The 27,812-nt window shown below is 38.1% G+C and overlaps 1 protein-coding gene across 1 annotated transcript in view; it reads right to left on the reverse strand.

Moving 5' to 3' along the window:
- Positions 1–27,812, reverse strand: part of Dgkk (diacylglycerol kinase kappa) — a 128,147-nt gene that overhangs the window by 55,911 nt on the left and 44,424 nt on the right. The window contains exons 2-4 of the mRNA XM_006995409.4: positions 22,175–22,285; positions 20,443–20,523; positions 18,490–18,594 (exon numbers count right to left, since the gene is read on the reverse strand). Of these exons, the coding sequence (XP_006995471.1) occupies positions 18,490–18,594; positions 20,443–20,523; positions 22,175–22,285 (297 nt within the window). The remainder of the gene's footprint in view (positions 1–18,489; positions 18,595–20,442; positions 20,524–22,174; positions 22,286–27,812) is intronic.

A 27,812-nucleotide genomic window follows, 5' to 3' on the forward strand; every position in this document is an offset into this window, starting at 1 on the left:
TCCCTGTATTTTCTCTCTAGTTCTCATGAATGTCTCACTTTCTTCTCTGCCATTTTTAAAAAAGAGTTTAGACAAAGACTCATAAAGGTTCTTTATTCTTATCAACGCATCATGGGTTGTGCATATAAAGGCATGGTAAGATTTTGAAAGAATAATACATTCTCCCAGATGTAAGTTGACAACAGTCTATTTAGGGGTTGCTGCTGAGGGCTCAAACTTAAGTTCAAACTTAGTCCATTTATTGGAATTACCCATCCAAGACATAGCTTGCACACAGTACTCTCTGATCTCTATTCCCCATGGGCATGCTGGTTATGTGTCAAACTACTGTTGAACTGAAACAGAACTTTTCTTTGGTAGAAAAAGCTACTCTGACAAGCTAACAGTTTGGAATTGCTTTGTGATTGGAATTTTATTGTATACTGACACCTAGGTCTAGTAACACTGGAATAGAAGGCAGAGAGTCTTGACATTGGCACTCTGAGCTCGCAGTTCCTTTCTATTCCCAAGGCTGCTGTCTATAACTAAACAAACATCTTTCTTCCTTCCATTTTCCTTCTCTTCCCTCCACATTACTCAGAACCTATGACTATATACTGTGTAACATAATAAGCACCAGAGCTACAGAGATCACTAAGTCACACATATCAAGGAACTCAGTCTACTGGAGGAAACAAATTCTCAAAATGATAGTCAGAGCATGGAGAAGATAAGTTTTTAAAGACTGTACAAGGCTCTACGGGACCAAGTAGAAGAAATGAGGAACTCTACCTGGGTATCTTGATTATGGATTAACTATAAAGGAATACATATTTAATGGGTATTGCTTGGGTTCAGTTGTTAAGGAAATGGACTTTATATCCATCATGTTCATCTTATTCTGTAAGTAAAGTTTGATGCATCCAGACCTGGATGAGTATGTGTGGTAGTTTGAATTGTATGTCCTTCCAAATATGTTCAAGTTCTAACCTTTGGTACCTGTGAATGTTACTTTATTGGGAAACACTATCTTAGCATATGTAACCAAGTGGGACTTACTTCAAGGACTGCTGTCGTTATAAGAATAAAAAAATATGGAAAGAGATGTAAGAGAGAACACCTTGAGGTAATATAGAGTACACAGACACACAGGAGAAAGCATCATGTGACAGTGGGGGCAGAGATTCAATAATGTACCTGCAAGTCAGTAGAAAGAGGCAAAGAAAGATCCTCTTCCTAGCGCCTTCAAGAGACCCTGACCCTTTCATTAACTAAAATCCAGATCTCTACCTACTAGAAATAGGAGAGAATAACTGCTGTGTCAGTCCACTCAGTTTTTGTTTGTTACAGCAGCCCTGGAAAATGAATACAGATTTTCAAATTGAGATGTACCTGTTTCTGCATCAGATATTAAAAATATGGAACTGGTTTTACAGTTTTGTCTAGTATATAAATACTATGATTTTTGAGACAGATGGTATTGAAAAGACCATACTGCTTTGAGAATATTGTTAAAAATATGAACTGCTTCTGGTACAGTCTCTGATGAAAACAAGAAGCATTATCGGAGAGTGGCAGGGAGGTGATACAGTCTAGAATGGAAGAGAACCATTTCATCATACTGTTGAATGAAAAACAAAAAGTGTTCAAATGATGAGCTTGAACCTTGAGCTGACAAAACTTCCAAGAAAAATATGAAAGTACAGTCTGGTTTCTCTCCACTGCTTGTGCAAAATGCAACAGCAAAGAGATACATTGTGGCGGGAACCTTTCTTCTACTTGGCTTTCCATAGCAAAATCCACAGACTGGGTGGCTTAAAGAGCAGAAAGCTGTCTTCTCACTGTTAAGAGATGGGGAAGTTCAAAAGCAAACAGTCAACCAATGTAGTTCCCAAGGGCCTCCTTCATGGCATGGATGTGGTCACCTTCTCACTATCTGCTCACATGGCTTTTACTTAATAAAGGCATATGAAGAAAGAAAGAGATCTTTGTTTTGTTTTTTTCTCATGAGGCCATCAGTCCTTGGCCTTATGGTTCCATTTGACCTCAATCATCCCCTTCACGTCTTATTTCTAAGCACAGTCACAATTAGGGCTTAAGCTTCAACATATGACTTTGAGGTAGGGTTACAGTTCATCTCACAAAAGATCTATTAAGTAAACAGTTGCCAGAACTTGAAGATTTGGCAACTTCTCAACCTATCCATACCTCAAGCACAAAACAGTGCACTCTGGAGTGAACATGCAGGGTATGGGTAGAAAAAGGTTTTCTGGAGAGATTCATCATGGGACATGAGGTTGAAATCGGGTATCTCAGCAGAATACTGTCACCATGAACTGAAAGGTTCAGACACAAGACTCAACAAAAGGAGGTTGTGAGACTTCTGAGACTCGACAGCATCAAAGTGACGAAAAAAGCTGTTCAGCTGGGAGTTCGAGGTATTCCTTCCGGAAAATAGAAAAATGGGTTCCAATAATGACTTGGAGGCTAGCAATGCTCAAATTTGTTATTCTTGCCAATATAGGAGTATGGGCCTTCTGGAGGAAGTCATTGCCTCTTTCATTCCAGAGGGTGGGGTTGCCTCCTAGAGTTCAGAAGGTGGGGCCCCATTTTTAGCTACAGGTGGGCTGAGAGAGTGAAGCCAGGAGACAACACTGAGCCACAGATAATTAGCTGCAGGCCTCTAAACCTAGTGGGACTTGCTTTGCTGGGTTGCCAGCTTCCTATAGAGCAGCAGCCCTTCTAGTTCTTCTATGTTTCCCCTTTCAGAGTGGGAATGTCTATCCTCCACTACTTCCCATATGGGATTTCAGAAGCAGATACATTGTTTTTGAGGTGTCACATGTCCACAGGTAGAGGAGAAATACTGCCCCCAAAACGAACATACACAGAGTACAGAAAGGAACATACAAGGAGTCTTGCTGGTGCCTTACTGGTATTCTTATCAAAAGAGAGAAATTTGAATGCAGACTCATACAGAGAGAAGAACTTGGGAAGATACAAAACAAAGAGACACACGGGAAAGCACGGGGTGATGGCTGAGGCAGAGACCAGAACAGTATGCTGCAAGTCCAAGGACACTAAGGATGCCCAGTACTGCCACAGCGTAGGAATAGCAAAGGATTCATCCCTAAGGCTCTCGGAGAGACACGACAGACTCTGATGTCAGACTTCTGGCCTACAAACTCGGAGAAGACATTGCTGCTTTTGTTTTTTACATTTCTCCCATGTAAGAGAATACATTTGGGGCTTTTTGTTTTTATTGGGATTTGTTTTTCTATAAAGCAGGGTTTCACGTAGACCAGGCTGTCCCCAAATTTGCTAGTTAGCTGAGGATGACTTTAAACTTCTCTTACGTGATAAGAATATAGGGATTTATAAATTACACCCAGTTTGTAAATTTGTGTGTTTTAAGTCCCAAAGATTTTGGTAATTTGTTACAGCAGCCATGGACTGGCATAGTGTGTCTCTACAGGCATTTCTATTTGCTGATACAAATTTTTAAAAATCGAATTTGAAGACAGATTCAAAACTGTAGCAGGCATACAAATTGCTAAGAAAGGTGAGTTGGCTTGAACTTTTCAGAGCCTCCTTGTTGGGTATTTGTGTTTGATTTTTATCATCTTAAAAATACACACCCCATTGCTCTGATCTGACCAGACTCTTATTGGCAATGGATTGAATATTTGTGTAACACCCCCACTCTACTGAAATCCTCACTCTTAATGTGGTTGTATTACCAGAGAAACTTTGGGAAACCATTATGTTCTGAGGGTGGAGCCATGATGAATGATATTAGTTCCTATATAAGAACCTTCAGGATTTTCTCTCAATCTGTCATATGAAGACACAACACAAAGATAGCTGCCTATGAAATAGAAAGTAGGTCTTTGTCAGACACTGAATTTGTCAGTAACTTCATCCCTAATAAATAAATTCCAAGACACACACAACCTACTAGGACTGAATCATGAATAAGAGAAAATCAGAGAGGAACAATGACAAGTAATGAGATTGAATAAATAATAAAAAGTCTTTCACCAAAGAAAATTCCAGGCCCATAGAGCTTCACTGTTTATTTCTATCAAACATTTAAAAAAGAAAGAAGGAATGGAGTTTTAATTCAGTGGTAAATTTATTGCCTTGAGTGCATGAGGCACTGTTTGTGCCTCAGAAGCACAAGATAGTAAAGAAGAAATACTAAAATTTTTTCTTAAAATCATCTAAAGAATCAAAGAATGAATGATACTCAGAAACTCATTTTACAAGGCCTGCATTTTCTTGATGCTAAAGTAACAGAAAGACTGTTATAAAATATAAATAAACTTATAGGCCAATGTCTCTGATGACTATAGATACAAAGATCCTCAACAAAATACAGCAAACCAAGTTTGATAATCAAGTGGGATTCCTCACTGGGATTCAAAGTAGTTCAGCATATTAAAATTGATAAATGTGATATATATCATATTAACAAAGTCAAGTATAAATTAGTAGGACTATCTCAATAGATGCAGAAAAACATTTGACAAAATACAACATCCCTTCTAGATATCTCTCAATAGGTTATACACAAGAGGAGTGTACCTAAACATAATAAAGGCCATTTATGACTAATCCATAGATAACAGTGTTCTCAACAGTGAAGAGCTGAAAGCTTTCCTTCTATGATCAAGGACAAAATAGAATGCCAAATGTCACTCCTTTTCAGCATAGTACTGGAAGTCCTAGCAGAGCAATTGGGAAAGAGAAAGAACTAAGAACCATTCTAATAGAAAAGGAAAATGTAAAATTGTCTCTATTTGCTGATCCTACTATATCCATTGCCCACGGACTAGAAAAATACATTAAAAATGGTGAGTTATATAAAGTTGTGGGGTATAAAATCGGAATCCAAGAATCATTTGTATTTATATAAGCAAATAATGATCTACCAAAAAATATTAAGAAAATAATCCTACTTATAAAAGTGATTTTAATGGTCAGTTCTTAGGTATAAATAGAATCAAGGATGCAAAAGATCTATATAGTGAAATAAATCAAGGAGACACAAGTAAACTGAAAGATAGATGTTTTTGGATTAGAGGAATTAATACTATGAAAATGTCCATAATATACAAAGCTGTCTATAGATTCAACACAGTCCCTATGAAAATTCCAATGTCATATCCACAGACATGGAATGAACTACTTTAAACTTGTATGGAACCCAAAATAATCTTGAATCAAAGAACAAAGCTAGAGGCATCAAACTCCTTGATTTGAAAACATAAAGTGATTATAACCAAAACATCATGATACTGGCATCAAAAAAAATACATAAACCAATGAAACCCAAAAATAGACCAATGCACTTATAATTAAGTCTTGGCAAAGGTTTTTAGACCACAATATGGAGAAAGGACATCTTTCTTCAACACATGCTCTAGGGAAAACTATATATCAATATGCAAAGGAAAAAAATGACATTTGTATCATATACAACAATCAAGTCAGAACAAGTGAAGATGGAAATAAAACCTCCAAACTGTAAAATTACTAAAACCAAGAAGACATAATGTTAGTTTGGACAACATTTTTCCTTACAGGACCTTGAAAGCTCAGGTAACCAAAGAAAAAATAGACTAATGGGATGATTTTAACCTAAAGCTTCATCATAGCAGAAAAAACAAAGTGAATGAGAGCCTACACAATGAGAGAAACTATCTGTAAGTCTGAGGAGGAGATAATACCTAAAATATGTAAGAAATTCAATTAAAAATGAAGAAAGCAAGTGTGCCACTAGAGAGGAATATAAAATGATACAAGTGATTTGGAAGGGGGAAGTAGGTAAAATAAGGGGGTGTTAAATGCAGTGGGGGAAGGAGGTCAATACGAAAGGAGAGGGAGGAAGGAGGATAAATAACATCAAGGAGGTCCGAAAAGCCATAAGGAATCATATTACTACTAATTTAACCTAAATGACACGCAATGCATGTAAGCCTATGTATATACATAGTTCAAATGAAGATATCCTGCTCAAGCAGACAATATTCCCTGCAAGAGCTATAGACTAACAAAATTCCAACTACCGGGCATGAGAAACTCTTTTTTTTTTGAGTTGTTGCTTAAGGGCATTCAAGAGATTCCTAAAACAATACAGGCCATTGCTGTTGCCCTTGGTTGCTTCCCAGAAATTGATGGTAAGCCCCTATTGCAGAAGACACCATGTACTTTGGACACAGGACCTGGAGTTGCTAAGTAGGATCGGACATGAAAGGCTCCTCAGCTTTCATGGTACTGGAAAGTGCTATGTAAGCTTCCAAGGGAGGGAAGAAACCTATCTAGTCCTATCCAGCTGCAAAACCTATGAAACAGAAGAATGACCAGCATGGCATGAAAAACTTAAGAGTGTAACAGTGGCACTCACGATTTGGTGCTAACTAAAAACCCTATAGCTGGACTTAAGGCCTGCTCAACAGGAGGGAAACCATGCCAACCACACGGGGCTAGGGAGGTCATGGATCTTAGAGGAGAATTACTACCATCACATTACTAAACCAGCCTAATTCCTAACTGCATTCTAAATACTTATCCTTATACCCACAGAGAAGTGTACATATCACCCCTCATCAAAGAAGCTTCTCTTTGCAAACAGACATAGGTGATTACAGAAAACCACAACTGGCAAAAATGCAGAGAACAAATGACCACAAGGGGCCTGACTCTAACTGATATATCTACAGCACAGCTTCTACATCTAAGGCTCAGGGAACATCCAGGAAGAGGAGGTGGACAGATTTTAAGAGCCAAAGGACCTGGAAATCTACTGTGGGATTGTATTTCCTACAAAAGACAGGGAAGTTCAACCATAATGCCTCAATAATATGGCTGCCTAAACAATAACAGCACCAAGAGAAATGCTAACATGGAAATGGGAAATCTCACAGGGACCCACCCATAAATAAAGACCCACAGGCTACTAAGAACTGCTGAGAACAGAAGAAATAATCCTTACCAGGGATTAACCCTTAATTGGTTATCCAATACCAACTACCCAGCTCTGAAATCATGTACATACAAGCAACCGTGTGTGTGTGTGTGTGTGTGTGTGTGTGTGTGTGTGTGTGTGTGTGTGTGTGTGTGTGTGTGTGTAAAGAAAAAGAGACTATTATTTCTAGGAGGAGCAAGGTAGGGGTACAAGGGAGGATTGATGGGAGGAAAGAAAAGGGGAGAAAATGATGTAACTATATTGTAGTTTCTTAAAAGAAACTAATAAAAAATAAAACACAGTCCTTTAAAAGGTCAACAGGCCTGAACAGACTTTTTTTTGTGAAGGTCAATTGAAAATGCTCAGTATCACCAATCACTAAATGCAAATCAAAACCATGGTAAGATAGCATCGTATCCCTGTTAGAATGCTATGATCAAAAGAAATAAGAGATGCAAAGTGTTGGAAAGGATATTGAACAAAGGGAGTTTTGAAAACTTGTTTATTAAAATGCAAATTAACATAACCATTATGAAAAACAGTATAGAGATTTCTCAAAAAATTAAAAGCAGAACTACCACATGATGTTAGAGTTATTGAGACTGGTAGTATGGGGCTCTAATATCAGTTTCTATGGAGACAGGAATATCACAAGTTCAAGACCTGTCTAGGTTACAGAATGAGTTCAAAGCTAGCCTGGGCAACTTGGTAAGCTCCTGATTAAAAATAAAAAACTTAAAATAATTATTCATTTTATTTTTTGAGATCATAACATAATTACATCAATTGCCCTTTCTCTGTTCCCTTTCCAAACCCTCCCACATACCCCTCCTTCCTTTTTCAAATACATAGCTTCTCTTTTCATTAATTGTTGTTACATACATATATGCATATCTTCATTGCAGAAGAGGTGGGGAAAAGATTGTAAAGGCCAAAGGAATAGGAATAAAGCTGTGAGATTATATTTCCAAGGAATGGAAGAAGCTATACCCATAAAGTCTCACCAGGACTGCCTAACCCTGAGCTGAATGGTAGACATGGTAATGTGGACAGAGTCGGAAAGCCCAAGGGGCCTCAACCCTAAACAAAGAACTACAGGCAACTAAAGAATGCTAAGAGAGAGGAAGAAATAGTCTTCCCCAAGGAAGATCACAGACAAAAGTCTTTTTAAAACAGAGGAAGGCTAAAGCTCAATGTTGAGGCATTTGTACAGCATGTTTGAGGCCCTAGACCCAATCCATGTCAGGTAAAAATAAAAGAAAAATAAAATTTCTATGCAGTATCTTTATGAATGTTCTTTCTTCTGTAGGCAAAAGTGTAAGAAATAAATATTCTTGGTTTGAAGTCTATTTTGTTAGATATTAAAATGGTTATACCAGCTTGCTTCTTAGGTCCATTTGCATGGAAAATCTTTTCCAACCCTTTACCCTGAGGTAATGTCTATTCTTGATGTTGAGGTGTGTTTCCTGGATACAGCAGAGGGATGGATTTTGTTTTTGCATCCATTCTGTTAGTCTGTGTTTTTGGGGAAATGGGACCATTGATATTGAGAGAGATCAATGACCGATGATTGTTGACTCCTGTTATTTTGTTGTTGTTGGTGGTGGTGGTGTGAGTGTGAATGTGAGTATGTTTGTGTGTGTGGTTTCTCCTCATTTGAATTTACTGGTTTGGTCTGAAATTATTTATTCCCTGTGTTTTCTTGGAAGTAGTAATGTCTGTAGGTTGGAGTTTACCTTCTAGCACCTTCTGTAGGGCTGGATTTGTAGACAAGATATTGCTTAAATTTGGTTTTTATCATGGAGTATCTTGTTTTCTCCGTCTATAGTGATTAAAGTTTTTTTCTGGGTATAGTAGTCTGAGCTGGCATCTGTGGTCCTGTTAAGAGTCTGCAGCACAACTGTCCAGGCCCTTCTGTCTTTCAGAGTCTCCATTGAGTCAGGTATAATTCTGATAGGTCTGCATTTATATTTGGCTTGGTCTTTTTTCTTTGCAGCTTTTAATATTATTTCTTTGTTCTGTACGTTTAGTGTTTGGATTAGTATGTGCTGAGGGGACTTTCTTTTTTGGTACAATCTATTTGGTGTTCTCTATGCTTCTTGTGCCTAAAGCATGTCTTTCTTTAGGTTAGGGAAATTTTCTTCTATGATTTTGTCAAAAATATTTTCTGTGCCTTTGAGCTGTGTTTCTTCTCATTCATCTATTTCTATTATTCTTAGATTTTTGTCTTTTCATTGTGTCCCAGATTTCCTGGATCTTTTGTGTCAGGAGTACTTTTAGATTTAACATTTTCTTTGTCTGATGTATCCATTAATTCTATCGTATCTTCAACACCTGAGATTCTTTCTTCCATCTCTTGTATTCTATTAGTGAAGCTTATCTGTATAGTTCCTGTTTGAATTCCTAAGTTTTTCATTTCCAGAATTCCATCTGTTTGGGTTTTCCTTATTGACTTTATTTCCATTTTTAGGTCTTGAACAGGGTTATTCATTTCTGTGCACTTCTTTTTTTTTCTATTTCGTGTGTGTGTGTGTGTGTGTGTGTGTGTGTGTGTGTGTGTGTGTGTGTGTTTCTGGATTTCTTTAAGGGATTTATTCATTTTTCTCTTTATGTTCATCTATTATATCCATATGGACTGTTTTTAGGTCTTTGTCTTGTGCTACGTTGGAATATTCAGTCCTGCTGTGGTAGGATAGCTGGGCTCTAGTGGAGACATATTGTCCTGGCTGTTACTGTGTTTTTGATGGGATGGTTATAGTTCTAGATGCTGATTTCTGGTTTTGTCTTTGTTGAGTGGGTGTTTTATTCCTTGGTTTATGTTTACTCTCTGGTTTTTAGAAGAGTATGGTGGCACCATGTTACCTCTAAGGAAATTTTTGTGGACCTGGCAGGTGTGGCTACTTGGGGTTCCAGGCAAATGGACCTAAGAAAAAAGCTGGTGCAGCCATTTTAATATGAAAAAGTCGACTTCCAATGAAAACTAATCAGAAGAGATAGAGAAGGACACTGCATAGTCATCAAATGAAGAATCCCCTAAGAGGACACTGCAATTCTAAACATCTCTGCCCAAAACATAAGGGCATCCAAGTTTGTAAATAAAACACCACTACAGCTCAAATCACATATTGACCCTCCCATACCAATAGTGGGAGACTTCAATATCTCACTCTGAACAGATAGGCTATCCAACCAAAAACTAAACTGAAGATAAATGATATTATAAACCAAATGGACCTAACAGATATTTATAAAACATTTCACTCAAAGACAAAATAATATACCTTTTTCTCAGCACCTCATGAAACTTTCTCCAAATTGATCAAATACTCAGACACAAAGCAAGTCTCATCAGATAAAAGAAAACTGAAATAATAACCTGTGTCTTATCATACCACCACAGATGAAAGTTGGATAGAAACAACAGAAAGCTTACACACTCATGGAAACTGAACAATTCACTACTAATGAAAAAATGAGTCAAGACAAAAAAAGGAATTAGAGACTTTCTAGAATTCAATGAAAATGAACAAACAACACACCCAAACTTATGGGACACAATGAAAGCAGTACTAAGAGGAAAGTTCACAGCACTAAGTGCCTACATTAAAAAGAAAAAAAATGGAGCGTGTTTGGGGAATATTATTTTAAGGTGTGTTACTTTTGTTTATATTGCATTTCTTCAACTCTGTGAAGCTGTGTTACTCTACCTGTCTAAAACACCTGATGGTCTAATAAAGAACTGAACAGTCAATAGCAAGGCAGGAGAAAGGATAGACGGGGCTGGCAGGCAGAGAGAATTAATAGAAGGAGAAATCTGGGGAAGAGGTAGAAGGAACAAGAGAGAATGAGAGGAGGACTTCAGAGGCTAGCCACCCATCCACCCAGCTGCACAGCCAGACACTGAGTGGGAAGGAAAGAAAAGGTATACAGAAACAGAGAAAGATAAAAGCCCCAAGACCCAAGATAAGACAGGATAATTTAAGTTAAGAAAAGCTGGCTAGCAACAAGCCAAGCTAAGACTGAGCATTTATAATTAAGAATAAGCCTCTGTATGTGATTTATTTTGGAGCTGGGTGGCAGGCCCCCAAAAGAGTTAAAACAAACAACAGGAACTCTCATGCTAGTAACTTAACAGCCTGCTCAAAAGCCCTAGAACAAAAAGAAGTAATCACTCTCTCAGAAGGACTAGATGAAGGAAATAATCAAACTTAGGGCTGAAATAAATAAAATAGAAACAAAGAGAACAATATAAAGAATCAATGTTACAAAGAGTTGTTTCTTTGAGAAAAATCAATAAGATAGACAAATCTTTATCCAAACTAACTAAAAGGCAGGGAGAGAATATCCAAATTAACAAAATCAGAAATGAAAAGAAGGGCATTACAACAGACACTGAAGAAATCCAGAGAATTATAAGGACATATTTTAAAAACCTGTGCTCTACCAAATTGGAAAATCTAAAAGAAATGGATAATTTTTTTGATAGATACCATTTACCAAAGTTAAATCAAGATCAGATAAGCAATTTAAACAGACCTGTAATTATCAGTTAAATAGAAAGTCATTAAAATTTTTTTCAACCAATAGAATCTCAGGACCAGATAGTTTTAACACTGAATTCTACCAAGCTTTCAAAAAAGAGTTAATGCCAATATTCCTCAAAGTATTCAATAAAATAGAAACATAAGGGACATTGACTAATTCATTTTTGAGGCCATAGTTACTCTGATACATAAACCATATACAGACTCAGCAAAGGAAGAGAATTAAAGAATAATATCCCTTAAGAGCATAGATGCAAAAATACTCAATAAAATACTATCAAACAAAATCTAAGAACACATAAAAACAATCATCAGTCATGAACAAGCTTCATGCCAGAGATCTAACTATAAGAAAAACAACAACAATAACAACAACAAAATCAATAAATATAATCCACCATATTAAAAAAATTGAAAGACAAAAAACACATGATCATCTCATTAGATACAGAAAAGGTCTTTGACAAAAATCTAACATTCCATCATGATAAAAGTTCTGAAGGGATTAGAGACATACCTCAACATAATAAAAGTAGTTCATTGTAAGCCCATAGCCAACATCAAATTAAGTGGAAAGAAACTCAAAGCAATTCTACTAAAATCAGAAACAAGACAAAGTTGTCCACTCTCTCCATACCTAGCCAATATAATACTTGAAGTCCTAGCTAGAGTAACAAGAGAACTGAAGAAAATAAAGTGGACACAAATTGGAAAGGAAGAAGTCAAAGTATATTTATTTATAAATGATATGATAGTATAGACAGGTGACTCAAAAATTCCACCAGAGAATTTCTACAGCTAATAACTTTCAGCAAAGTATCTGGATATAAAATTAATTCACAAAATCAGTAGCCCTCCTATATACAAATGACAAATGGGCTGAGAAAGAAATCAGGGAAGCAACACCTGTAACAATAGCTTCAAATAATATAAAATATATTGCAGTAACTCTAACCAAGCAAGTGAAAGACTTGCATGATAAAAAACTGCAAGTCTTTGGAGAAAATATCAGGAGATGGAAAGGTCTCTCATGCTCATTGATTGGCAGGATTAACATAGTAAAAATAGCTTTTCTATCATAACCAATCTACGGATTCAATGCAGTCTCCATCAAAATTCCTACACAATTCTTCACAGATCTTGAAAGGACAATTCTCAACTTTATATGGAAACACAAAAAAACCCGTGGATAGCTAAAACAATCCTGAACAATAAAAGAACTTCTGGTGGTGTCACTATTTCTGATTTCAAGTTGTACTACAGAGTTATAGTAATAAAAACAACATGGTATTGGCACAAAAACAGACACGTTGATCCATGGAATGGAACTGAAGACCCAGACATATAGTCAAACACCCATGGACAACTGATTTTTGATGAAGAAGCCAGAAATCCACATTGGAGAAAAGATAGTATCTTCAACAAATGGTGCTGGTCAAACTGGATATCTGCATGTACAAGAATCCAAATAGATCCATACTAATCACCCTGCATAAAACGCAAGTTCAAATGGATCAAAGACCTCAACATAAAACAAGATACACTAAACCTGATAGAAGAGAAAGTAGGGAAAAGCCTTGAATGCATTGGCACAGGAGACAACTTTCTGAATAGAACAGCATTAGTGCAGGCTCTAAGATGGACAATTAATAAATGGGACCTCATGAAACTAATAAAAAACTTCTACATGGCAAAGCTCAATACCATATGGACAAAGCGGTAGCGTACAGAATGGGAAAAGGTTTCTGCCATCTTCATGCCCAATATAGGACTAATTTCCAAAATATATAAAAAACTCAAGAAACTAGACATCAAAAAGCCAAATAATCCAACAAAAAATCGAGTACCAATCTAAACAGAATTCTTAATAGATGAAACTCAAATGGCTGAGAATCACTTAAAGAAATGTTTAGCATCCTTACCCACCAGGGAAATGCAAATCAAAACTACTTTGAGATTCCATCTCATACTTGTCAGAATGACTAAGGTCAAAATTAAAATGTGACAAGGATGTGGAATAAGGGGAACACTTATCCTTTGCTCATGGTAATACAAACTTGTACAATCACTATGGAAATCAATACAGTGGTTCATCAGAAAGTGGAGAATCAATTTACCTCAATATCCAGCTATACCACTGTTGAGCATATACCTAAAGGACACTTCACCCTACCACAAGGACTTTGGCTCAGCCACATTCATTGCAGCTTTATTCATAATAGCCAGGAACTGGAACAGCCTAGATGTCCCTCAACAGAAGAATGAATAAAGAAAATATGGTAGGTACATTCACACAATGGAGTATTACTCAGACGTTTTAAAAAATAAATAAAAATTAAAAAATGATGCCATGAATTTTGCAGGCAAATAGATGAAACTAGAAAAAAATCATCCTGAGTGAGGTAACCCAGACTCTGAAAGATAAATACAATATATATTCACTTATATGTTGATATTAGTTGTTAAGTAATTAATAACCAATCTACAATCTGGAGACCCAGGGAGGGTAGGAATAGGAAAAGGGACTAGGGGGACACATGAATCTCTCTTGGAGGAGGCTATAGAATAGATTTTATGGGTGGACTGGGGGTAGGGATACTGGAAATGGGAGGCTAAGGTCAGCACAGGGAGGGAATGTGGGACATTTGAGAGACAGCATGGAATCCCAGTGCAATGGAAACTTCCTTAAATTTAAGAAGGCAATCCTAGTTAAGTGTTCAAATAAAGGGAGATGGAGACCTAACTGGCCATTTCTTGTCACCAAATGAAGCTTCCAGTACCAGTACCAGGTTATAAACAATTGAGTTGTTGGCTAAAGGAGTCCCATGGAAATCTCAAACAATCCAGGCTATTGCCAAGACTACAGGTTTCTCTCCACAAACTGACAAGGCCCCACTGCTGAAGACAACACCCACACAACTCATTGTACAGAGAGAGATCAAGCAGGTGCCTACATAGAGCCTTCATCCCTACATTCTAGTATCTTTGGTATAGGAACGTACTCTACACACTATCAAAAGAGAAACATAAGCACCAACCCAGCCACAAACCTTTGATTTACAATGCTGTCCTGACTGCAAAATATCCTGGGGTAATGGTGGCACAAAGCTGTGGGAGTAACCAATCAATGTCTAATTTGACTTGGCCCATACACAATACTGCTTAGGTGACAAAGAAGCAGACTAGACAGCTCAGAGACCTAAATAATACTGGTCTTAAAAACAAAACAAAAGTAGTGATAAAATGACTCCTAATTATATTCTGCTATGCTCATAGATAAGTGCACTATTCAGCCATCATCAGAGAACTTTCCTCCTGCAGCAGATGGGAATAAATACAGAGATCCACAGCCAGACATTGTGCAGACAGAGACATTGGATCACTCAGCTCTAAATGGGATGTCTCCATCACATTCCTCCCCTCAGAGCTCAGGACCACCATGGAAGAGGAGGTAGAAAGAGTGTAAGAGCCAGAGAAGATTGAGGACACAAGGATAAGAAGGCCCTCTAAATCAACTGAGCAAAGCTCATGAACTCACAGAGACCAAAGCAGCATGCACAGGCCTGCATAGGTCGGTACCATGCCCTCTGTGTATATATTGTGGCTTTCCAGTTTAGTGTTTTTATGGGACTGTTGAGTGAGTGAACTTGTGGGTCTCTGATTCTTGCGCCTTCTCTTGGGCTCTTTTCCTTCTGTTGGTTTGTCTTGTCCAACTTAGGTGTTATTTTTGTTTGTTTGTTTTATTACGGTTTGTTGTTTTCTCTGTTTTTATCTAATGAGAGACAGAAAGGGAGTGGATCTGGATGGGAGGGTAGGTAGGGAGAAACTGGGAGGAGTAGAGGGAGGGGAAACTGTGACCAGGATATATTGTATGAGAAATGAATCTATTTTCAATAAAAGGGAAAAATGCAAAACCACAAAGGAGGGGAAAAAAAGAAACATTCTAAGATTAGGCCTTTAGGACCGTTGTTAGAACCTTACTTTCCTGTCACAAACTCCTTCCATGCTGGATGAAAGCAAAGGCCTCTCACATGGTAGTCTATGTGTTCTACCAGTGACTTCCATCCCCAATCTGACTTTGTCTTTTTCTTATATTTAGCTTCCCTTCTTACTCCATTGTCTACTAATTAGCATTTACTATTTGTCCCATGTTCTGTCATCCTTCTGGGACTCAGTTTTGTCTTTCTTGAGGTGATAGATAACTCCCTCCCTGAAGTTCTAGCCTCTAGTTTTCCCCTTGTCTAATCCCTTCTGTGTTTTGGGGGGGAGGGGGCAGGTGTACACAAGTTTGTACATATGAGACACACACATGTGCAGGTGTACCTGTGTGCAAGTGTGGAGGAGGCAATCAAGTATCTACATGTATTGCTCCCTAACGTATTGTGTGAAACAGTCTCTCACCCAGCCTAAACACTGCCATTTTAGGTACACTGGGACTCAGTTGCCTCTGCACCTCTAAATTTACAGGAACATACTGCAATGCCAGGCTTTTTATGTGGATGCTAGGATTCAAATTCAGGCTGTCACACTCATTAGCAAGCTTTAACCCCTAGGCCATCGCCCCCACTGCTCTATTCTGTATTTCTAAAGTGCACACTCTTCTCTCTTTAATCTTTCAGTTGAAACCTAAGTTTTCACTCCTTCTCCTGGCACTGAAAACCATTGGCCATTATGCCTAGTTCACCTCTCTGGCTCTGCTTCTTGTATCCACATTCCTAAACATTTTACAGCCATGTTTCATTGTATTTCAAGAAGACTCTCTTTTCCTGGTACTCAGCTTTTTCTTCTGTCAGTTTCTGTGTTCAGGACTCCCTGCTGGCCCAAACCCTTGCCACTAACCAAGTCCCATATATCTTTCAGGCTCAGGCTCAAGTTTCTTCTCTACTAATTCTTCCCTGAAGACTAGATTCTTATCCTTTCCTCTTCTGCTTTAGTATCTAGTTTAGCTGAGAACTAACTTCATCACTAGCATCTGTTTGTGTATATCTTGTCTCCCTAACTACATAAAAGCTCACTAGGGACAGGAACTAGAATTCTACCCCCTTTTTTCAACACATTTAGCACCAGAACTGAACATCTAGTAATAAATATATTGAATAGTTTCCAATAGATTATCCAATTACTTTGTCACTACTTTAATAGGTCACTAAAGCCATGATTAATCTTTTGTCACTACAAATGTCAGGCACTGTTGGTGACAGAAGATAGAAAAGACTGTTAAAGGTAAGGTGCATGTGAAAGGGAAGTATTTGCCTGTTTAGGCTTCAAGCAAGGTGAAATACTAAGGTCCTGGTAGTGAGAGTGTTCTAGCAGCCGAAACTGTTTCTTATATTGAAGTCCCTGAGGCAACTCCGCAGAGGTTTGGATTATGTCCTTATACAATTCTTCCAAGAGAGTGAACAAGCATATTATTTTTTTCTTTTCCAGGGTGTGCTGGGTTGTCAATAGCCAGGTGTTTTAATTCAATGGAGTCAATAATGACACATCTATTTTCTGATGGTTTTCTCTAGGACTTTTGCATTCCTAGACTAATAATTAAAATTCAAAATATCTTACATGACTTTTTGTGAAATTGAAAACACTATGTCATATGTCAGAAACATTCCAGTTTGAATAGAAGTAAGCCAAGAGAAAGGTATCGTTCCCCGAGAATGAGGAAGAGTGAGTAGTCAAGAATGAACAACTCTTTGTTGCTGCCTCGAATGTGCCTCATTGCCACCGAGGGGACGTACTACCCCATCAGGAAAGGAAGAAGAAAAGAGCAAAGCAGTTAAATACTAAATACTAAGTCACGTGAAAGCCTGTTATTAGATACTATGTGGAGGACTCTCAATTAAGGATGATACATGGTAGGCCTATAAGAAGGCTTCATGATATGTAGAAGGCTCCAGCTTAGTCATGTTGACATGCTACCCCCATCACAGACATGAACAGCTGAATGTATAACTATAACATCAAGTGGTCAAAATCCCCAAAATCTTAGGAGTTTGAGGAAAGGTGGTTCTTTTTAAAGGCATTATTTTTAATTTCTGAGCCTCATTATCACTGAACACACTGCTCCAGCCTAAATCCCCCCAAACAATCCTCTATCTTAGTTAGTTATTTAAGACATTAAGAATTTTTTTCTGAATTAATTTTTTATTATACTGAAGATCTTTAAAGGCTATATTCATTTTGTTCCTTTATCGCCAAGACTTTCAGAGAAGAATTTTGCTTTAAGATGGGCTTTGGATCAATCCCACTCAAAACTCTGAGTTCCAATTTTCCCTTAGATTTACATATTTAAATATATCTGTCTTCACTATGATACAGACATTTTTCTAAGTAAATAAATGACATGATCCTTCCCATCTTGCAACTTCTATAGATTATAATTGTGGTAGATTTACAGAAGAGCTAGCTGACGCCAGATTGGACTGTCTGAATAGTAGCCTTGACTATTTCAGGGACAGTGAAAGAGAAAATGAACCCCGATAAGCTATGCTTCTTGTCTTTCCTTCTACATTTCTTTTGTGACAGATAGAAAACAGAGGTAGAAGATTCCATAGCCTGGGTTTCCTTCTCAAGAGAGTGCTTATTTTAACTTGATCTGACTCCTTCCTCCTTCTCAGCCTCAGTTTCCTGAAGTGTTATTACTGTTATTCTGAAGACAGGAATTAAAACTGCTAATTGCAACTTTCTGAACAATTATGGACATCTAAGTTAGCTGCATAAATATATCTCATGGATTTCATTTACCAGATATACCATGACACATTTCCAGACTGTGTACAGAGGAGTCTAAGCTACATGGTTACCAGGGTCTGAGGCTAAGTAAATCTTTCCTATTTGTGTGAGTAATTCTAAACAGGTTTCCAGATGATATCTATATGCACTTCCCGGCTGGAGAGTCTCTGCGAGCATTTTACTAGTTCTTTGTTTGAAAATCCACTTCCCCAATGCAGTCCCTTAAGTATTTTCTCGAGAGTTGTGTGTATTCACTACCATTCATCTTACCTCACGGATTTCTCCCTGTTGGACAGTTTTGATGATGTTAATCCATTCTTCCATGTCTTCCCGACTGGGTGCAAGCAGGGAGATTTTTCGCTGTGGTGTGATAACCTAAACAAAACACCATATTGTTAGTTGATTTTCACCAACAAAGCCCCCTGCCCTGAGTCCACAAATTCTCTACAGAATTAGACATAAGTACCAAGTATATTGCCAGCCACTTCTTGAGTGTAAGACATAAGTTTCCAGAGCCACCCTCAGCTTCTCTCATAGCTATTCAAGAAATAATAATTATAATAGTAATAACTAAGACTTCAGTGCTGATTCATGTGTGCCAAGAACTATGGTGATGTACTTTTAGGAATATTATTTCAATCAGTCTTCACTACAGTCCCATGAGATGGACACTATAGTTCTTCCCCTTTCATTGCCAGGGTAACAAAGACAAGGGTAGTTAAATGACTTAGCTAGAGTCACCCGGAAGTTACAAAATGAAGGCAGATTCCTGGACTCTTAAATGCATGCTCTCAAATGCTAAGCTACGTGCCATCCATTTCTATAATGAGCTTGCCTAAAATATTTACTTGCTCACTGCTTCACTCACTTGCTTCACTGTGTGAAGTGGTGAAGGTGTATTTGCTTCAACAGAGTGCCTGTCTTGCTGTTTGTGGGCAAAAAAGATGTCAAAAATCAATTTCTTTTTTATTATGGGCAGGGATAAGTGGAAAAACCCAGTTAGGAATAGTATCAAAGTCACACTGAAGGGCTTCTTTTATTTATTCATTTATCTATTTGTTTGTTTGTTTTATTTGTCGTGTGTGTGTGTGTGTGTGTGTGTGTGTGTGTGTGTGTGTGTGTATGCATGTATGTATGTGAGTGCAGGTGTATCTGTGGCAAAGACCATGAGTGAAGGCCAGTTTTTAGGAGTTGGTTCTCTCCTTCCTTGATGGGATCCAGGCATTGAGTTCAGATCACTGAATTTGCATGACAAACTCTTTTGCCTGATGGGCCATCTCATTGGTTCAGTACTGAAGGTTTTACTGATGGAGACCATGGCAGAATTTGAACTTTCTCCAGACAGTAAGAGAGAGCACGATTGGCTGTAGTGTCAGCCGTTGCTTCAATGGCTCTGCTTTTCTCAAACTGAAGCTAGTACTAACCATACTAACACAAGGCTTCTGTCTCCTTTTGCATGTAGCCCTTGATTTTGCAGTAGATAGGCATAGGAGCTGGTTAGGATAATGGCTACAGTCACTCACTCCTTTGTTTCAAATCCAATTCTTAGCTGATCTGATGTGCAGTGGCCTTGTGCTTTCATTATGATAAGGGAAAGCCTGGGCCTCAAGAGGAGCCTTAATATAACCAACTGATGAGGCTGGGGAAAATAATTTTTGGAGAAGGTAGGGAGGAGTGTTCAGGGCTAGTAGACTTGATACTTTTCAGTGATTATTCTGTTTTTAGATTTACATGAATGACCAAAGCTGTCCAACATCCCAGGCAAACTAGGTTCTTAACACTCCCTCTGCTTTCTTAGAAGTATTCTCATCTGCAGCCTCACTATAGGCTAGATTGCACTGAGGATTACCTACCTTGCCAAAGGAAACAATGCCATGAACCTTGGTTATTCTATTTTTTCCTATGACTTATCAGTCTCTTGAAACCCTTCCCAATGATACTTCTAACCACCTTTACCAGGAAGACCAACTGGACGCTGTAATAATCAAAGGCCCCTTGTCCCTTGAAGTCAGCTTGGCTTTATATCAGCTTGTTAATAAAGAACATGATTAGTACTCACTGTCCTCTCTGTCATTAGGCTAGCGGAAACGTGTATGAATAATAACACTTTGCAATCAAAGAAGACTTGATAACCCGATGCCTCCCAAAATGGAACAGTTAGAACAACCCTACTTCTTAGCTAGCCCCAGCCATGCCCATTCAGTTATTCTCAATCTTACTTACACAGAAACCGTGGCAAAGATTCCTACAGCTACTTTCTGCCAAGGCGACTTGAGACAGATCAATTGTTTCAAAGTGTGCAAACTGGAAAGATATAGAAGAAGAATGATAAGAAGCCATCTGATTAATTAGACAAATAAACATTAAATTACACATACACACCACACACACACACACACACACACACACACACACACACACACACTGACAAACATTTTTGGCAGTTATGATCCAACCATTTATTTGTCTTGAGGGCTGGGATTTATATAGTAACATGATATTTGTAGATATAGCATGTGGTATAAAACAAACTAAATAGAAACACAACTTTCCTAAAACTTTTCTGTAGATTTGTAGTAAGGCTTGGGCTGGTCAGAAGACTTATCCAAATATAAATTTAGTGCTAGATAAGGTGACAAAATAGAGGCTACCTGGGGAACTTGTAGTTTAAATTATTATTAAGTCCTAATTTATTGGGTGGCAGCTTTTGACTATCTTCCTTGTCACATCCAGACTGGAGCCTGTATCTCCTGGTGTATTTGATGTGGTCGATACTACCCAGCTAGCAGCAAGAAATCAGTACTATCAATATAGACAAGGTTATTTGATCACTACGTAACCTGTGTTGTCATATAAGGCTCCATGTTCAGAATGGCCTAGGACTTGGCCTAACTCTTTGTTACTGCCATCTTTAAATTCTTGATCATTTGATCTTTGGGCTTGTGTTTTGTAAATAAAGCCCAGTAAGACCATGGGCTGTGCAGAGGAATACAGGAAACACACATCACCTGCATGTCCACCCATGCTTTGTCATTCTAATAGTATTTGTCATATGCCTGGACTTAGAATTCCAGTGAATCCCATCATCATGGGAATGCAAGTACACAGTATGTTGTCTAAGACCGAGGAGGCATGGATCCTGACAGTTCACACATTCTAGTGGAGCCAGAATTACTACAAACACAAAGTAAAGGCAGTGGATTTTTGGTTTGTTTGTTTGTTTTTTTTAAAGAAACAAGCAACCAGAGAGCCCTATTCTAGTCATTCTTACTCCTGTTCTGTTCTCGTCTTATGCAACCACCAATGCTGAAAAGGATGATACTTAAAGAAAAGGAAAGCTAGGCCAAGATACTGTGCCTTTCCATTTACTCAGGAAGTGTTGGCAGAATGTGAAAATAGAAAGAAGTGGAAAATCAAGAGCTAGTTTTGTATATTGCTGAAAACAAAATATACACGCGTGTATGAGCTACTAACACAAATTATATAATGATCGTCATTCTTTATGTAGGTTAAATGATCTTATATTTCTATTTAAAAGTGAATGGTACAAAAGAAAATTAAATAGCAAACTTCATACAAATCATTTAATTTTTTAGAATAACATTAAATATCAAATTAAAACACCATAAGCCAATGTTTTATATTTTAGTACAAATATGAAACATTTTGTGTTAGTACCATAAGTGGTATTTTTCCTGGTTTTTGAATAAAGAGTACTGCATTTTGATTTTGCACTGGGCCCCACAAATGCTGTAGGCAGCTCTGGATACAGAAACTAACTAGGGAATCCACAAAAATGAAGAGACATAGGAAAGGGGAAAGAAAAATACTACCATTCATTTGGCCCAAAGGAAGAATAGATGGTTTCAACTTCTACTTTACTGATGGCCTTCTCCACATCCACACATTTCCTGGCACCCACCCATTAATTCAGATGAAAGGATTCTATAATTACCGAAGGATGGTGTGCAAAGTGGAGCTTCTGTCCTTGAATCAGACAATATCTAAGCTTCCATCTCTTGAAGGAGTTACAGTTCTTTAGCAGGGGTCCTTCCTTCAGTATTCTCTGAAAGACACAAGCATAGCAGTAGATAGGTTAGATGAACTTCTGAGACCATTTATTTGTGCTCTCAGATGGGAAAATTACTTATCTGGAAAACTCTATCTCTGTTACATGGCTGATGAATAATAGCCTGTAGGCCAGGCAAGAACACAAGGAAATTAGTTCCACCAGAAAAGGCATTGGTTTCCTTTCTATAAAATGCTCACAGTGACAAATCCTTCAAGTTTCTTAGGACATATTGCTCAAAAGCAATGGAGAACATCTCCATTTGTGGTAAGGGTAGAGAGAGAAACATGCATGTATAAATATAAAAATGACAATCCTGAGCCAGTACAAGGAGCAATGGAAACGGCTGAGTTCACTGAAGGCAGGCTTTCCCAAACTGGCAAGCTTGTAGCCCTAGATATAACCTTCCGATCAGCTCTTTTAGAGGATTCTTAGAATATTAAGTTGGATTATGTCTCTTCACTGCTCACAAGCGTCCAATAGCTTCCTAATATTTTTAGAACCAAATATAAATTCCTTATCAAGGCCTTCAGGGGATTCATGAACTGATGACGGAGCAAGCATAAAAAGGACTCCAAAAGACAATGACCTTCTGATTACTTTCTTTATTTAGCGCATGGTCTGGCCAATGATTTTTCCAGTTATTGCACAACTGACTGATCCTACCGGATACAGGGACTACTTATCATTTTCACCACTGAAGACATTCTTGGTTATGTTATAGAAAACAAGCCAACATAAAGACTGAATAAGTACTCCCCCACACTAATCTGGAACCAAACCTATGCTTATTGGACAGAGTCAGACAATGAAATTCGCCAAATCAAGGCTCTTTTTCTTTTTTCCTGTGAAATCTCCATCATCTAAATCAGAATGTACTAATAAGTGGCCAAAGAAGTGTTTTGTTTAGCCTATTAGTATATCTTAAATGTTTTAATTAATTTGTAACGATTAAAAGACACATTTTCAGCCGGGTGGTGGTGGCGCATGCCTTTAATCCCAGCACTCGGGAGGCAGAGCCAGGTGGATCTCTGTGAGTTCGAGGCCAGCCTGGGCTACCAAGTGAGTTCCAGGAAAGGCGCAAAGCTACGCAGAGAAACCCTGTCTCGAAAAACCAAAAAAAAAAAAAAAAAAAAAAAAAAAAAAAAAAAAGAAGCCATTTCCAGAAAAAAATGAAGTTACCTATTTCTTTTATTTATTTGTTTTTTAAGAAGAATATCTAGGCAAAGTGGGCTTATGTTCTTGCATGGTAACACTTAGCTGGAACCAGGGAGCAGCAGCCACCTTCAGATGGAGCATCAAACATTTGAATTTGAGACTCCAACAAGTATTGGGAGGGTATATTGCTCAGTGGTAGAGTGCTTGTGCCACATGCGCAAGCCCCTATGTTCAATCCCTAGTATTATGATTAATTAATTAGTTAATTAATAGAGAAAACAAAAATGGGGGAGAACGACTAAGAACAAAGTACAATGACATAGGAGTGAAAATATCATAATGAAACCCGTACTTTTGTATGTTAACTTAAATATTAATAAAAAAGCAATTATTATCCAGGAACTGGAAACAGGCCATTGTGAGAAGATGTATTAAGGGTGGGGGGGATATCAAAATATAGAAAAAAATTAAAAGTAGAGAGGGGAAATAGAGGGAAAAAGATGTTCACGCACCAAGTGGGTGGAGGGTAGGAAAAGGATGAGGTTGTAGAAGGCTAAACTAAAATGAAGGCTGCATAGAAATGCTCTATGGAAATCCAAGAGCTTCAAACCCAAGAGAAAGTTTTAATTAGGAGTTAGTAGAACATGGGCAACATGAAAGGAAAGGGGAGATTTCGTGAGGTTAAAAGTTTGAGTGTGGATAATGGCATTGGTGATAGAAGAGGGTAAAGGGTGGGTTATCCAAACTAAGGATATCTGAGGAAACTTTATAGAAATTCACCAGTTTGTAAGTTCATTGAAAACATAATATACAAAAGGAGGTTAAGCAGCAGTAACCTGCATGGGTGGAAAACGGTGCTCCCAGAAGGCCTGGGTTATTAAATGAAAACTTCAGTGTTAGGCACTGAATACTGCCCTCCATGTCATTGGTCAAGGAGACCCCAAAGGTACTCTAAACAGAATAAACTACTGTCCTTATTCTTGGTTGCCCACCATGATTAGATGATAAGACCCTATTGCTGAAGACATCATTCACTTTGGATGCAAGAGATAGAGACATCAACCTCAAGTGGCCAGGAAATATGCTCTCTCTCTCACTGCTGTTAAGCTTCCATGGTTGTAGAAGGAACTATGAAAGCTGCTGAGGGAAAAAAAGACATCACTAGTCTAATCCAGCACTAGCTTCTGCGTACTATAATACTGACATGCATGACAAGATATGTCCACTAGTATAGCAGTGGCATTAAGATTACAAAGCTATCCAATAATTTTCTGATTAGACTTGAGGCCTGTTCCACAGGAGGGAATTCACACGTGGTACTGTAAATCTATTGGATATTTTTCCCTTCACCTATTTTTAATTTAAAGACCTGTAACTGAGACTACTGGGTATCTAAATGTGGTGATATTGTGTCCCCCAATATATTGTGCACCCCAATAAACTTATCTGGGGTCAGAGAACAGAACAGCTACTATATTAAACATAGAGACCACAAATTGGTGACACACACGCCTTTAATCTTAGCATTCTGGAGGCAGAGATCCATCTGGATCTTTGTGAGTTCAAGGCCACACTGGAAACAGCCAGGTGACACACCCCTTTAATCCCAGAAAGTAATGGCAGGAAGCAGAAAGGTATATAAGACGTGAGGACCAGGAACTAGAGCCTTTTTAAGTTTTTAGGCTTTTAGCAGCAATTCAGCTGAGATCCATTCAGATGAGGACACAGAGGCTTCCAATTTGAGGAAACAGGATCAGCTGAGGAATTAGCGAGGCGAGGTTAGCTGTGGCTTGTTCTGTTTCTCTGATCTTTCAGCGTTCACCCCAATATCTGGCTCCCAGGTTTGTTTTTATTAATAAGACCTTTTAGAAATTCATGCTACATCTAAATATCTACTTTCTCTTCTGAAAGGTACCTTCACTTAAAAAAATGGGCTAGTAAACCAAGATTTTTTTTTTTACTTTGTAACCTGGGCATATAATATCCCAAGAGGATTCATATTTTAGTTCAGGCGTTTGTCAGCTGTTTTATTATATTACTATAAGCAAAAAGAAAAATAATTATCTTTCTCAAATTCCTATTTTATCTGTCTCTGGACCACATCCTTTCCCTCTACACACTATTCCAAATACAGTGGTTACTCCAGGGCCTATGTGTGCTGGAAACTGGATTTGGCTCCTCTGGAAGAGCATAAAGTACTCTTAACTGTGGGCCATCTCTCCAGCTTGACCCATTCTTAATAACCCAACTTGCAACACAACTTTAGAGACCCCAGCTAAACTCCAGTAATAAGGAGACATTAGAGCTAGCAAGTCTATGTAGGAGTAAAGTTTCTGCATGTCACTATAAGTTAAATATCATATATATCACTATAAATTATAAATCAGAAATGGATTCTGATAAGTTAAGATGTATAGTGTAGTCCTATTCAGCAAGCATGAAGAAAGTAACTTTAAAATTTATATGTACATATCCAAAATACCAATAACATCAAATAGTACTAAGGATGTGCAGGTAATAAGAACTCTTCCTTCATTTTTGCTAGGAATGTAAAATTCTATTGGCAATTTGGAAGACAGTTGGCCAGTTTCTTGTAAAATCAATGTGTGATCCAGCAATTGCAATCCTTAGAATATACCTAGTATGCTGAAAACTGAAATTGTTGCAAAAATTTTCACATAAAATGTTTATAGAAGCTTTATTCATAATTGCAAACCTGGTTTATTATATGAAGTTTTGAGATTTTTCAATATTAACAGCCAATGGGAAAAAAACCAACAACTTTTTAATGTAAAGAAAACAGTTGGCAAGCTATGGCTAGCTGCCAGGCAAAGAGTTTGCAGTTTCTGAATGACAGCTGCTATCACTTCAGAGGAGGTTTCAGTGAGTTTAGAGTTCATTTGTAAGAATTCTATTTATGTAAGACACAGATTACGAAGTTGGAGGCAGATAATGTCGATGTAATGTATGTACAGTAGAGATAGTGTCTCAATAAGGATTTCTTAGTGACTGTCTAATTATAGGCTCTATATCATCAACCAGTGAACACATATGAATACCCAAACCTGGATATCTAAGAACTAAAAGTGGCCACAGTCCCTTAACATACTAACCCAATCATTTTTTTTTTGGGGGGGGGGGTTGTTTCGAGACAGGGTTTCTCTGTGTAGTTTTGGTGCATGTCCTGGATCTTGCTCTGTAGACCAGACTGGCCTCGAACTCACAGAGATCTGCCTTGGCTCTGCCTCCTGAGTGCTGGGATTAAAGGCATGCACCACTGCCGCCCGGCCAATCACTGTTTTAAAATAAATTGTTGCTCTTTTTTTAAAGGCAGCCTCCGGATGATAGTTTGAACAGGTAGAAGCAAATTTCAGTGGCTGCTACAAGTCAATGAGATACATGCACTAGCTTGGAGCTACCAAACTGGACGAAGGTCGGTGAGGAAATCAGAAGAAGCACACCGAGAGGCAAAGCTATTCTTCAGATAGATGTGGCAAGGGCTGAGCTCTGCCTACGTCCCAGGAGAACTTCCCGGTGCTTCTCAGCCACTGGCCTTTTGCAGACCACACATCTCACTGCCCTCTCTGGGCAGCCGTGTACTGTGTTGTCTATAATTTCCAGATAGTAAGTCTGAATGCTTGGACATTCTCCACTACTTTTCTCAACCTGCAATTATAGAATGTTGGTGGACTCTGCTTTTTCTCCCTCTGACAAGAAAAGTAGGAATGCCTGGTTAATTAGTATGTAGACAACAGAGTGAACAGGAACCCCGCCCAGCCCCCACTAAGCTTTGTCCTAAAAGACATGACCACAGATAGCTAAGAATTAGATTGTGTCCTGTGACCAGCCCTCAACAGTCATTAGCAGAACTGAGCTAATGAGCTTCCCTGCAAGGGGCACCTAGCCATGCTTATCATTCTAGAGACATAATGTTCCATGGTGAGCATGAGGGAAGTTCTGCTTTTTTAAAAAAGTAACAATCCCAGGGGGACTGAAAGACTAATTAGAATTTATATTTATGTAGCATCTTTTAGCTTAATTTTGCCCTATGGGGGAAAAAATCCATGAACTTAATTTCTTTGTTACTTTTATTTTTTTTATCGAAAATAATTCTTCAACAGTATCTTTAAGTGATTTACCCAGATATTTTTCATCTTAAGACATCATCAAATAATTTGGCAATTTTCCTCTTAAATAATACTCTACTTTGTAAAACTTTGGAGGCTGCAGCATCCTGGGGCTGAAGTTTTTCTCAGAAGAACACATTTGTAAGGTACTTATAATAGGCACTGAGGAAATGGGGAGGGGTACTAAGTAGCCATATTTACAGGAACAACATTGATTTCATAAAATGGAGCACAGTCAT

The sequence above is a fragment of the Peromyscus maniculatus genome, chromosome X (assembly GCF_049852395.1).
Source record: "Peromyscus maniculatus bairdii isolate BWxNUB_F1_BW_parent chromosome X, HU_Pman_BW_mat_3.1, whole genome shotgun sequence".
Classification (NCBI taxonomy): Eukaryota; Metazoa; Chordata; class Mammalia; order Rodentia; family Cricetidae; genus Peromyscus; species Peromyscus maniculatus.